Genomic DNA, 14,005 nt, shown 5'->3' on the forward strand with positions numbered 1-14,005 from the left:
TCCTACGAGTGAATTCCTGTGCTCTCCTGCCGCACACAGTGCGTGCTCCCAGCAGTCTACCGTCCACGTAGGCATCAGTTGACATAGAGTCCATTTTCAGCCTCCCCTGTCATCACTCTCCTGTTCAAGGTCCATTTTTCAAATATTTGTCTCAAACTCTGCATAGTGGGTAAAATCATAGTTTGAAAATGTATCTTTTAAGGATGGTGTTCAGATATGTACATTGATTCTTGGCTGACTGATTTGAAGTAATACAGAGCTGAATCCCTAAAATACAACTGGAAAATAAGGGGAGCATCCTTAAGGATAACAAACTTGGGCCTCCCTGGTGATCCAGAGGGTAAAGCACAGCACCATGAAGCTCTCCGCAGCCACTGCAGAGAAAGTTCCATCCCCTGCCAGGGAGTGACCCATATGGCACAGCAGACCTCTCCTGACTGTCTGCTGCTCTCCTCAGCAGTGTTATCTCAATTTCAGTCCACCTGCCTCTGTCATTGGTGAATTCTCTCACCCCCCTGCACCTGTGGCCTGTACCCCAATTCTTGTATGCATAAATAAATCAATCTTTAAAAAAATAAATCAATTAATACAACCTAAAAGTTTGGCCCCTTTAAAGAACACCATGGAGATGGTTTGCTAGTGCTTTTTCTGTTTTTCCTTTTGTATAATATTGTTATTCTTTATTTTATTACCTGCATTTTAAAAAAAAGTTGGATCTGGGATTTAGTTGAGGTTCCACATAAGATTGCATTGTTACGTTTCTTTTGGTCTTCAGAAAAAACACCTTTCCTGCCTTCATTGTTCTTCATGGCATTTATTTTTGATTAGACAGGGCCTGGTCAGTTTTCTTGTCTCCCATATTAGGTTTGTCTAATTTTGTTTGCTTGAGTAGATTCAGGCTGGACATTCAGCAAGGACATGCCTAGGTGATGTGTGGAGTACTTCGTAGTACATCACCTGAAGCTACCTGGTTGTCCATTATAGGTAATGCCTAGTTGGCAGTTTGATTGACATCCCTCAGTGCCCTTCCTTAGAAAGGTCTGCTCTCCCAGTGCTTGATGCCAATTATTCTATGGCAAATGGTGTTTGAGCATCTATGGATGATCTTGGCCTGCATCACACCAGGGGTTGCAAAATGCTGACAGTTCTCATCCATCTTCCTACATTCCTGCATCTGGCATTCTTCTGTGTAGAAGAGTTTCATTTTTACTCTTTGCTCCCTTTGAAGTTATTTTTTCCCCCTTGATAGTAAGGTTATGAGCATATTTTCAATTTTTATTTCAAACTTACGTCAAGGAAGGAAACCACTGGCTTGCCAATTCAATGATTGCTCTCTTTTATTTTATTTAATTTATGCATACAAGAGCTGGGGGGAAGGCTAAAGGTGGGGTGGGGAGAGAGCAGATTCACCAGAGTGGGGCCAGAACAGGTTGATTGATCGAAATACACTACTAAGAGAAGCGGCAGACAAGACCGGAGAGGTCTGCTGCGCCATATGGCTCCGCTCTTTAGACAGGCATCAAACTTGCTGCAGAGGCAGCTCATAGCTGCATAGTGCTGAGACTTAACCCCTTGGGCCACCAGGGAGGCTCAAAGGTTGCTCTTGACAGGGGTATGTAGGAGAACAGGAGAAAGAATGTGAGGCTGGTTAAACGAATGGGTTGTGACAAGTGACCCCAGTTTCTGAGGGTCTCGTGGGCGTGTGCAGTGGTGACGGAGGAGGAAGTGTGCCTTGTTGACAGGAAGCCCTTCACAAGAAACAAACAGGTCTTCATGTCATTAAAATATATCAGAAATAGGCCCTCCCTGGTGGCGCAGTGGGTTAAAGCACAACACAAAGAAGCTTAAACCACTTCCTCATGAGTTCGATTCCCGCCTGCCCCGGAGGAGATCCACATGGCGCGGCAGACCTCTCCTGACCCGCCTGCTGCTCCCCTCAGCAGTGTACTTCATCGATCTGTCTGTTCTGCTCCCCACTCTGTCTCTGGTGAAGCCTCTCACCCTCCACATCTCTGGCCTGTAACCCAGTTCTGTGTGAATAAATAAATCTTTAAAAAAAAAAAAAATAGGGCTTTCCTGGTGGTGCAGCAGGGATTAAATTCTCAGCGCTTTCAAGCAATCTATCTACAGCTACTGTAGCCTGAGTTCGATCCCAGGCAGGGAGTGTCAGGAGACCTTTCTTGTCTCACCTGAAGCTCCCCTCAGCAGTGTACTTCGTCGATCTGTCTGTTCTGCTCCCCACTCTGTCTCTGGTGAATCCTCTCACCCTCTGCATCTCTGACCTGTATCCCAGTTCTGTATGAATAAATAAATAAATCTTTAAAAACTATATATATATATCAGAAATATTGTGTCAGAAATATTCACCTATTCCTGAAGGAAGTCATGAATGATATAATAAAACAAGAAAGTTCTGTCCTCAACAATTAGGGCCTTGACGCGTTATAAATATGGAAACTGAAAATTATAGAAAGATTAAAAAGTAACCAGGAAAAAAAAAGTCCAATTTCATTTTCTACAACCATTTCTCTCTTGTATGGCTGTAGGAAAAAAAAGAATATTTGTATTTTGGTCCCTTTCAAAATTTTAAATAGTTCCTAATTTCAAAAGCATTAAAAAAAAAAAAAAAAACCTTCGGGGATTATGCCAAAGAAATAAATGAGAAGGAGGAAGTCAAATGTGGATTATTTCACTATGTGGACTATAAAGAAACAGACAACTAAACTAAAACAAACCCTCCGAAACTCTGAGACTACCAGAGGGGAGCGAGAGGGGCAGGGTTTGTGCGCAGGAGGGAGGAGTCCCAAAGCAGTTTGAGCTCTGAGCGCTCTGGTGGTAGCTGTATGTGGTAACACGGAATCTGAAGAGGCGTGAACTTCTACCCCTAAATCATGTACGGTACTGTACGCCAACAGTACCTTAATAAAAAAAAAACGACACAATTAAAAGAAGAAACTGCCAAACTTTAATACAGGCAATGGTTTGAACAGGGAGGTGAGAATCTCACCCAGGCCCCACACTCCTTTGACCCATTTGCTGCAACGGTAGGTGGTGCCCGGCCGCCATTTTGTCTCCTGTAGCCTGGACACATCATCCGTTTCCCCTGACTCTTGCTGTGTAGAAAGTCTCGAAAGGCCATCTTAAGTGTAGCAAAGCCAAGACTGTAAAGGCTCATTTAAATAACATGGTGTTTGGTGTTCTGAAGTGAATTTCTTGTTGGTAGAGCCAGGAAAGAATTGGTGAGTTATGTACATTGCTCCTGCAGTGTCGTCTTCATGTCTGAAAGGTCTTGCGTGTGGGAGAAACTGGTGCTGTGAATTGTCATTTTTGTCACAGTGCAGGGAGAGAGAGACACCCCTAAGCCCCCAAACTTGCCCACTCTAAACAGGTTCTGCCATCCGCTGCATCAAGACAAAACATATAAGACTTGAATGAAAAGGAAATTTAATACAGTAAGTTTACGGTAAGGAAGGCAAAGAAGATAATTTCTAAATCAATCACCTGAAGTGACCCATCCCCTCGTGGGTAAAAGTCCACCCAAAAGAGATGGGCCCAAAGCAAGGCCTGAAATCCCGCCACAGTCTAAAGCACCTTCTGGCCCGGATCCATAGAAAAGGGTCAGAAATAGCCAGACAAGTCGGGGAGGAAAAGAGCAACATCAAAATCAAGATAAATGCTGCTACAGTGAACCTCCCCACAGGTCTCTCACCCACATCTGTTTCAACTAGTCCAGGACCAAGAAGAAGCAAGCGCAGTTTCTTCACATGTCTCTCTGCTCCATGTGCCTCCCTCAGCCCAACATGTCGGGTTTTATACCCCAGACCCAAAATGGCTGCTTAACTCTGCCCTCAGGTCCTAGCAGTCCTCCTTTGGTGATGCTGGGATTCCTAGTTTCGGTGTCTGGAGCAGGGGTGGAGTCCACAAAACCTATATCTGTAAAGTTCATTCAGGACATCCTTTCCCCCTAACAACTTAAGTTGAAAGCCTGCGGTTCCCATGAGGCCTGCATTCCTGGGGCTCATTCCTGGGCAGAGCTCCAGAGCAGCCATGAAGGAACGCACATGCAGGACATCTAGCCAAGGAGTGAAACCTGTGGGAGAACACAGAAGGAATCCATCCATGAGAAGCTGACTGAGTCCCTGCTTAGAGAGCTGGCCTTAGAAACTCTGCCAGAGAGGATGCCACATTTTTCATAATTGTTGTGGAAGATGTTAGAATGAATCATTAACCGATTTTTAGAAATCAGAATGATTTTACATGTTATAGGATTTAGTCATTTGAATATTAAAAAGCAAAACAGCTTACACTATGATGTCTCCGGGAGGAGCACAGTTTTTCGACTGGCTTCCCTGCCATCTGTCCCCGGAGGCCCACCTGCCTGGCAGCTTGGGCCGCCAAGTTGTGAATTTGTTGTTTCCACTCCTTGCAGAAGGGCTGTTTTTATGCTTGTTTTTGTGCACTCACTTGATGATGATTAAACCAATTAGCATCTCATTGAGAAAACTCCTAATTATCTAGACTGGTTTTGTGCGATTGTCTAGCATTTATCTGTGCAGGCAGAAAATAGCGGGCAAAGAATAAAAATCAGATTGAATGGAATTATTGATGATATCGGCCATTGGATCTAATGATTGTTGTCTAATATATTCAGCTAAGATTTTGTATGTGAACATAGCTAGGGAATCCCCGAGTCTAATTAAATAGGATTTTCCATGCAGAACAATCAATTTTATGTTTTTTAATCTTTCCATGTGCCTAGCTACCTTGTTAAATCTTGAACAAAACTTACATGGCTAATCTAAAATTATAAAAGTTAATTTTAATTGCATGGTGATTAGCATCTTGTTAGTAGAGCCAGGATGGGTTGTAAATGTATTTCTTCCTCCAAGTGTTGGCTTTGTGTCTGAAAGGGATTAAGACAATTTCATAGGTGCGAGTGTATTCTAGTGCAGGTTTCTGCTTTTGCTTAAGTGGCTAATGGAACCGAGTAGCTTGGTCAGCAGTCAGAGATGCTGTTTCCTCCCGGCTTGAGGGCAGTACCTTGGAGTCACGACCTCCCTGTGGACAGAAAGTCTCCCTGAGCCTCACACAAAGGAAGCCAGCTGGGCTGGGAGTGCCCAGAGGCACAATATACCAAGGAGACCCCAGATTTGGAGCGACTTATTGTTCCTTTTGCCTTTTCCCCCTTGGAAGTCACTCATTGTGTTTTTTCACAATCATCGGCTTTTGTGAAAGACTTAGATGCCCCATCGATGTCTTTATCCCTTTATATTTAATAAGAAGAACACGAGGGATCCGTCTCTGAAAACACTAGCTTTTGTAAGTGATCTGGGAGAAGTGAACTTTGCCGGTAGTTCTGCGGTGGAATTCTCCAAGTGCATTTTCACAGCACATCCACACCCAGTGCAAGCCATTGCAAACAGTGGTGTTTGTGCTGATTTAGTTACGAAGAAAACAAAGCTAAAATCAAAAGCGACTCTTGAAAGCGTGAAGCTTCAGAAGAAAATGAACCCGTCTTATCCTCAGGGTAATTTTTTCTGCGGCTGTTTAAAGGTGGGTTTTATACTGGGGGTTCCAGTTGCATCGGAGCAGATGGAGACAGGGAGCAGCCTAGTTATGAATCGATGGGGCTGGAGAAGTACACGTCAGTTATAAATGGCATGCGATGGGAATGCTTTGCTAAGCCGTATGTGTGTTCCTGATGTTTATGAGACGCCTGGATTTTATCTGCCTGGCGGGGAGTGGGGTATACTTTGACAACCACACTCCTTCAGATAAAACTATTCTGGATGTGCTCCTTTTTAAGAAGAATTCTTAAACATATTGTATGCTTTTGTAATCAACAACATCATATATATCCTGTGACTTTAGGTTTTGGATGAAAATAGGTGGAAGGAGGACTGGAGCATGTTAGGTGTTAGCCTTGGGAGAGCTTTGCAGAACTGAAATAATTTGAAACAATACCTGTTAATTTCCTTTAATTCAAAATTTGGTGCTTGACTGATAATCTTGGATGGAGGATACTAAAAGGATTGTACAGCCTAATTCTTTTAGTTTTTCCTTTCTCTTTTAAACAAATATAAAAGGCATTTTAAGTGCCAATGAGAATATACACAGGAAAAGATTTTAGGAGTGGGTGCATTGTAAGAATTTAGTCATCAACTGTACTCGTCTCCGACAGTTTATTATTATTATTTATAGTTTATTTTTACATCATTTTGTGCCTTTTTCCATCTGTTATAATCCCCGTGGACCAATCACCAATTCACCCGTGGGCCATTCACCATAGTCCCATACACTCTCTCCCGACACTGTTGTTTTTACCAACAAAATAAAGCATTCATCTCCCTAAGTCCTTCCTTTTCAGGGCGGTGTGTGGGTGTGCTTGTGTATTCTAGCAAGAATGAGACATTTTGTGACTGCTCTGGAAGGATAGTAGAATTTGCCCATCTTCTTTTATATTGTATTTAAAACGTCAGTGGTGAAAATATATCTCAGAAGATGGTGCTGGAAAAGTTCGTGAATTAATTCCATACTCATTTCTGTGCTGAAATAGAGACCGTTGGGTCTGTAAGGGGAGGCTGTGGACAGACAATGAAGGAGAATCCCAGAGTTATTTGCTGTGACCCCTCATGGATGCAGCTGGACTCTGGCTTTGGAAAGGCCTGTGCTGTGTTCGAGATCTCACGCTCTCCGTGGGACGTTGTTGGTATTGCGGTTGTTGGTCGTTTATGGCTTAATTTAGAACTGTGAGTTTAAATATGTTCTTCACCAAAACTTACTCATTCTTGTTTTTTTTTTTTAAAGATTTATTTATACACACAAGAACTGGGGTCCAGGCCAGAGATGTGGGGTGACAGGATCCACCAGCAACAGTGGGGAGCAGAACAGGTGGATCTACTGAAATACACTGCTGAGGGGAGCCGAGGGGAGACAGGCGAGGTCTGATAGGGGTCAAGCTACTTTGACAAGTGGCGGCTGGTGGCTTCAATTTACTCAAGATTTGCTTTCTCTCACTTGTGAGAGCAGAGGAATGTATTTCCAGGAACGGCTTCACTGTGGGTCAGCTTCCTGGCCGGGGATCGAACTCACGCCACAGTTGCTGCGGATGGCTTCATGGTGCTGCAGTTTAACCCCTTGCGCCACCGGGGAGGGCCCTCATTCTTCTTGACTGACATTACTTGAGTAGTGTGTTGAGAACAGCAATCCTCAAATGTTGTCACTCCTGTGTTCTTGCCCAGGGAGCCCCACCCTGATCTGACTCGTGATTGTTCTGAAAGCCATGTTCCCTGGCCCTGTCTGATGTCAGTGCTATCTCTCCTGTGACAAAGTAAACAGTGCTAGAGAGAATGGAGAGCAGGACTGTGGCTTGTTTGCTGAGGATGTTTCAGTGTCGTTTCTCTTCCTAGCAAGGTCTGTGATCTTGGACAAGTAACATTCTTTAGCATTTGGTTCTCAGCAGTACAGTGGAGGGAATGTTGTAGATAATCTTGAAGAGGAATATTTCTACAATAATGTTGTAGATAATCTTGAGGAAGAGTAATTCCTTCCGCTTTCATAATATTACTCTCTCTCCTTTCCTTTTTCTTACAATATGAGAGACTTTACTCAGAACTGCACCCTGTGTTGGCCTGTGAATTTTGAGTGCATCTTTATTTCATTCAATGTAGTGTTTCATTTATGAAATCATAACGGAGAGAATTTTTTTTTTTTAAAGATTTATTTATTTGTGCATACAGAACTGGGGTACAGGCCAGAGGCTCAGGGGCGGCGAGAGGCTTCACCAGAGACAGAGCGGGGAACAGAACAGGCAGATCGACGAAGTACACTGCTGAGGGGAGCAGCGGGCGGGTCAGGAGAGGTCTGCCACGCCATGTGGTCACCTCCGGGGCAGACGGGAATCGAACTCATGCGGAAGCGGCTTTAGATTCTCAGTGCTGTGCTTTAACCCGCTGCGCCACCAGGGAGGGCCAACGGAGTGAATTTTTACCGAGTTGCAGTTAGCTTCATAACCACTCATCTTGCGCTCACCGATAGAATAACCATTGCTTGTTTCCATTCAGTGACTCCGCTGCAGTGACTAAGACGTTCTTTTCATTCGCCCTGGCCACTTACTCCCATTCTGCAGGGAGGGGCTTTGGTCTGTGCCCTCTGCCTGTTGTTTCCTTGGGGTAAACCCAGGCTTCGCGGCACCATAGAAAGGGCATGTGTCGGTGGTCAAGGCAAGGGCTTAATCCCCAGTGTGCATTTAGCCCAAGCTGAGTGGTGGCTTAATTTGTGAGCGTCTCTGCACCAGTCGGACAGAAGGCCAGCAAGGGGCTGTTTTCACAGATCGTGCTAATTTTGAGCAAGTCCGCCCTCTGCGATCACTGTTGCTCCGATAGGGGTCAAGCTACTTTGACAAGTGGCGGCTGGTGGCTTCAATTTGCTCAAGATTTGCTTTCTCTCACTTGTGAGAGCAGAGAAATGTATTTCCAGGAACGGCTTCACTGGTTTTATGTTGTGAATAGTATTTATTGCCCACTTTACCTCTTGGGATCTTATTAGATGCCTTAAAACTCCCAGTTTATAGTTTCACAACTGCAGGAGCTCCTTCAGCAAACAATATTTCCAAAATTCTTTTTTGCAGATGAAAAACCACACATGTTGGAAATGAAGAACCCTACACCATGGTGTTGAAATATTAAAAAACTAACCAAGCGACTCAATGAAATATTGTTATCTTTTGTCTTGACTGTTAAACCTTCATAATAATCACCTTGAAGGCCAACGCTGATTTAAAATTCTCACAGCCCTGGAACTTCCACGCCAAGATGCGGTGATGCAGGCAGCCTGGCCTCTGTCCATCCTCCTTCCCTTCTACTCCCACTCCCATACACCTCAGGGCCCTTCTAGGCCACATCCAAGCCCTGGCTCTGGGCCCTCCCTGACCTTGGTTTGCAGGGCCGGTGAAATGTTCACAGGCAGGTGGACCTCTTGGCTCCTGCTGCAGGGACGCGAGGCTGGGGAGGGCCCCTGTGCCCGGCTTGCTGTGCAGAGATATTCCTTGAAGCAATTACTTTCTCTGTCGCCTCTTTGTTACCTCGATTCGTTCCATACCGCCTACCCTATTTTCCGCTACTGGTTTGTGATGACTGTCGGGGTTCAGGGTGGTCAGAATGTGGTGATTATTTGCTTGAAGCAGGTGTATAAGGCGCTGGGTCTGTAAGAGGGAGTGTTCCCACCTCAGAGAGTTCAGGTGTTATGTTGGCAGGGCCCTTGCTGGCCCCCATTCCTTGCTTGCATCCTTGACCTGTCCACATTCAAGGTGACTAGCTGAGGGTCGTGACTCTGGGAGCCAGTCCTCTAGGAAAGACCGTGTGGGAGGCTTTTCTCTAAGAGGCGGGGCTCGGTGGTATGCGGTCTGGAATTACCCCTCAGGAGCCGGAGACCAGCTGTTTAAGATAGAGCTAAACAGAGTTGGGGAGACCAGGACTGGGGTACAGGTGAGAGGTACGGGGGAGGCTGGGAAGTGGGGTGAGAGGAGTCACCAGAGACAGTGAGGAGCAGAACAGGCCGACTGACGAAGTACACTGCTGAGGGGAGCAGCGGGCGGGTCAGGAGAGGTCTGCCGCGCCATGTGGTCACCTCCGGGGTGGGGATTGAACCCGCACTGAAGCAGCTGAGGCCAGCTTGCAGGGCTGCGTGCGTCCTTGCCCGGTGCGCCACCAGGGAGGGCCACAAATTTATTTTAAGAACAGTTAGTATGGAGAACAAATTATGGAGCAGTAGAGTAGTGGGTTTTGTAAGATAGGAAGTAGAATGGAGAGAGTAAAGTACGGTCAATGTTCCAACATAAAATCATTATTTAAAAAAAAATTTCGAGATAATACTGGTGTTCACCACGGTATGAGTCAAAGGTACCGCATTACACCCTGTGGTGTATGTTACTACACCACACCCTCCCCAAGGCATTTGGAATCTCCCCATAATCTGGGGGGCCTCCACACTTTATTTCCCTCCTCCCTGTGTAGTAGCCTCAGTTCTGCGGTCAGATTTCTAAGGTTTGTTACTGGTTTGGTGTTTTGTGACCTGTTGTTTTGTTTCTCTATATTTTGAATATAAGTAACATCATCTGGTATTTGTCTTTCTCAATCTGATTTATCTTACTTATAATCCCCTCCCTTTCTATCCATGTTGTTGCAAATGGCAAGATTTAATCGTTTATGACAGCAGTATAGTACTGCGTTGTGTTGTGAATATACCACATCATCCTAACCCACGCCTCTGTTTTGGACACACAGGGTGTATAAACACTTAATAAAACAAAATGTTGTCCCTGGCTCTCAAAGGCTGTAACTAGAAACCTTATTGCTAACCTCATTGATAAAGACTTTTTCACTCTGCACACTACTTTCCCCATTACTATATGGGGTAGAGAGTGGATGCCCATAACTTTTTCTGTCTTGACAGTGGTGCCCAGAACTGAGATTACCATTGAGCTGTTTCTTCCCTGCCAGGTGATGGTTGAATATATTAGAAGAAACACACTTGATTTTCTTTGTGTCCTTGTCAAACACTGAATGTCAGAGACCTTGGGATCCTTAGTGAGAGCAAACAAGAAAAGAGGATGAAAAATAACGAGCAAGTTTGAGACAAGTGAGGATGAAAACAAAGCTTTAGGATTTTTTTTTAAAAGATTTATTTTTATTTATGCATATAGGAACTAGGGTGTAAGACAGAGGTACAGGGATTATGGGGGAGGGAGGATGAGAGGATTCACCAGAGACAGAATGGGGAGCCCAACAGGTAGATCAACAATGTACACCGCTGGGGGGAGACAGGAGAGGTCTGCTGCGCCCTGTGGCCACTCTCGGATCCCAAATCATTCTGCTGTGGCTGGTGGTAGGACTTTAACCCCTGCACCACCAAGGAGACCCAAGGTTTTGTTTTGCTTTAGTAACTTCTTCAGTGGGGTTAGGTCAATAAATCAGGGTCATGCAACTGAAGGTCATCCAAGTAAGGAAAGCAGAAATATTCAAAGTGTCACAGTCTACCATTCAGGTGAGTTGAGGGGGTGAGAGGGAAGAAATTGTTTACAGAATCTGATAAAGTAAACCAAATCTGTTTTCCAGTGTCCTACTATTTTTGTATGAGTTTAAAGCAAATCATTCCCTCTAAACCAGCCTGCGATACAAAAAGAGCAAAGGCTTAGAGATCACTCACCCTAAGCATGCTCTGTTCAGGCGGTGATAATGGAAACAAAGACAAGGGGATAGCAATTTTGATACACTTCCCCCTGAAGAAGCAAACAGGCTTTAGGAATAGCATGAATGGGAAAGCCTTTTGTCACATCTGAAAATGGAGCAGGAAAGGCCGGCCCCTGTCTGCTGGGCCCTGTGTTCTGCAGACAGCTCCTCCACTTGCTTTCAAGGTTCAAGATCAATAGCTTCGCAGGGAGGCATGTGTGGGAAACCACTGTCCTGCTCAGACAAGGTGTTGGCTGGAATTCTTAACCAACTAAGAACTTTCCCTTTTTAGCCGCTCATCTGCGAGTCTTGGAGATCATCCCACCAGCCATTAAAGTCTGTTTCTGGAAATCATGTTGTCTGGAAGGCTTTTGCCCAGTGGCTAACGAGTCGGCCCTCTCTTAGGAGGCACTGTTATTATTGATGGAGGTACTGGCCAACCAAGCCTGCCATCTCTGTTCTGTGCCTGTCCAGTGTCAGAGCCGTGCGGTGGGCGACTCTTGTCGTATAGGCCTGAATATGATCAGAGCAGAGACAGCTGGGGTTCTGGAAGGTTCAGGGCTTCTCTTCTGTCCAGAACAAAGATTTGCTGCTATGTACCCAGTCCAGGCCAAACAGTGGCTGGCTGCATGGACAGCTGAGATGGGGTAAACAATATTTTATGCTATTAAAGAATCACAAGCATGCTCTGCAACTGACTTTTTCAGTAGTAGGGGCTGAAATGAAGTAAGTGGTCTCTGAAAGGTAGAAGTTACAACTCAGCATGACACAGTTCTCCTGAAGTCATTTAGTTCCTATTCTGTTGGGGTAGAGATCGGAATTACTCCTCACTTCTCCCACCCTCAAGCCCCCCACCATTTAGAAGAGCAATCTTCTACATTTGGGGGGTCTGTACATCAGGACGCAGGACCGCTGTTGTGCAATGTGGGGAACAAGCACCCCCCACCCCCGCCTCCCCCGTCACTGATGAAACGGAAAACTAAGGCATTGATGGCATCACTAGATGTTCTGCATAATAGCTGGCAACCCGGAAAGCATTTTTGACAGATATAACTTATGATTTATAAATTAGGTTAATGGATTCCTTTTTAAATGGAAAAGGCACTTGTCGGTGAGCCCTCACATTCAAGTCATAATTATGAACCTACTGCAAGTGCTTTCTTGAGCTTGTATTTTGCTGGAGGATCTTTTTATTTCAATAGACATAATATTGCTTTTCCTTTTCTTTGAGTGCAGATTAAGAGATGTGAGCTAGAATCCTCCTCCCTCGAATGCTGAGATAGTTGTCTCCAGCTTTAAGTCTGCTGATTCATCATGATGCTTGGCAGAACTGGGAGTGAATTTTGAATGAGGCACAATGCTTTTCAGAGTATTAGCTGTTAGATGAGAGAACATTCTGACCGCCCTGGATGTGTCAGAGCAGAAGGGAGAAGGAATGGATTCGATAGTAAAAGCCAGATATCCAGCATTTAGAACAACCCTTGAGCCCTCGACCAGTTACAGTGCAGCACTGTGAAGCTCTCCGCAGCCACTGCAGCACGAGTTCGATCCCCAGCCACGGAGTGACCCTCATGGCACAGCAGACCTCTCCTGACCCGCCCGCTGCTCCCCTCAGCAGTGTACTTAGTGATCTGCCTGTTCTGCTCCCCGCTCTGTCTCTGGTGAAGCCTCTTACTGCCCCTGCACCTCTGGCCTCTAGCCCAGCTCTGTATGCACAAATAAATGTTTAAAAAAAAAGAGCCCCCAGAGACCTTCTTGTACTGGATGTGGTTTCCACAGGGCTTTGCCTTTTGTGCAAAATCTGTCCCTTTAGAAACATCCTTCCCTTTTCATCAAGTAAAGTAAGATCCTAATAAGAAAGTGTGTGTGTGCACAGTAACGATTTATGGAGTAATTTTTTAAAAACCTGGAAAATAAGACAGAAAAGACATTGGAGTTGCCATTTTTCTGTCGGAGCATGGAAGGTTCTGATGACTTGACAAATGCAGTCTAGGCTGCCCAGACTCCCCTGAGGAAGTAAGGGGGACTACGTGTGGGGCCTGTGAGGCGATTTTGGAAAGGGTCCCCACAGTCCCTTTCCCTCCTGAACTTTCAGTAGCGGGCTTGACCCCTACACGCCTTGGAACAAAGACTTGCTCCGCTGAGAAAGTCCTCGCATGGCTTCGGTTGTGTCCTCTGCCCCTCAGGTAAGTGAAACTTGCCAGGGCGGCTGACGGTCCTGTTTTGTTGGCTTTGCTTTGTCTGCTGGCACTTTCCTTTGCCTGGAAGACATGGCGACCTCTGTACCAGGTGATCTGGAAGCATACCATTGAGACTGAAATGTATCTTCCAGCAAATGTGTTCTTAGTATTTCACTTTTTCTTTTGGGGAAAAAAATCTTAGCATTTCTTAGTGCTCATCAGGACAGGCTTGTGGACTTGCTTCTCCCCTGAGCTCAGGTTGCAGGTGGGGCCATTCCTGGTGGTGTTTGGGGAAGCCAAATGTTACTGAGCACCTGAAGGGGCACGGTTGGAGGCCTTGCTGCCTCTGCTGGGGCTTGCTGCCATCCTCAGCCTCCTCCTCTCTCACCCCCCTTGCACTTGTACCTCCACACTATAGATTGATTCTCCACATGGTGGAGTGCTCCTCCACACTACAGAGAGTGCTCCCCACACTACAGAGTGCTCCCCCACACTATATAGAGTGCTCCTCCACTGCAGAGTGCTCCCGCACACTATATAGAGTGCTCCCCACACTGCAGAGTGCTCCCCCACACTCTATAGAGTGCTCTCCACACT

The 14,005-nt window shown here is 45.6% G+C and overlaps 1 protein-coding gene across 1 annotated transcript in view; it reads left to right on the forward strand.

Annotated features, from left to right (window-relative positions):
• The first annotated feature begins 5,458 nt into the window (after positions 1-5,458).
• The window catches only part of AKAP12 (A kinase (PRKA) anchor protein 12), a 64,573-nt gene continuing 56,026 nt past the window's right edge, over positions 5,459-14,005 (forward strand). The window contains exon 1 of the mRNA XM_012721372.1: positions 5,459-5,553. Within this exon, the coding sequence (XP_012576826.1) occupies positions 5,506-5,553 (48 nt within the window). The 5' untranslated portion in view covers positions 5,459-5,505. The remainder of the gene's footprint in view (positions 5,554-14,005) is intronic.

Source organism: Condylura cristata, unplaced genomic scaffold, assembly GCF_000260355.1.
Source record: "Condylura cristata isolate star-nosed mole 26May11 unplaced genomic scaffold, ConCri1.0 scaffold00001, whole genome shotgun sequence".
Classification (NCBI taxonomy): domain Eukaryota; kingdom Metazoa; phylum Chordata; class Mammalia; order Eulipotyphla; family Talpidae; genus Condylura; species Condylura cristata.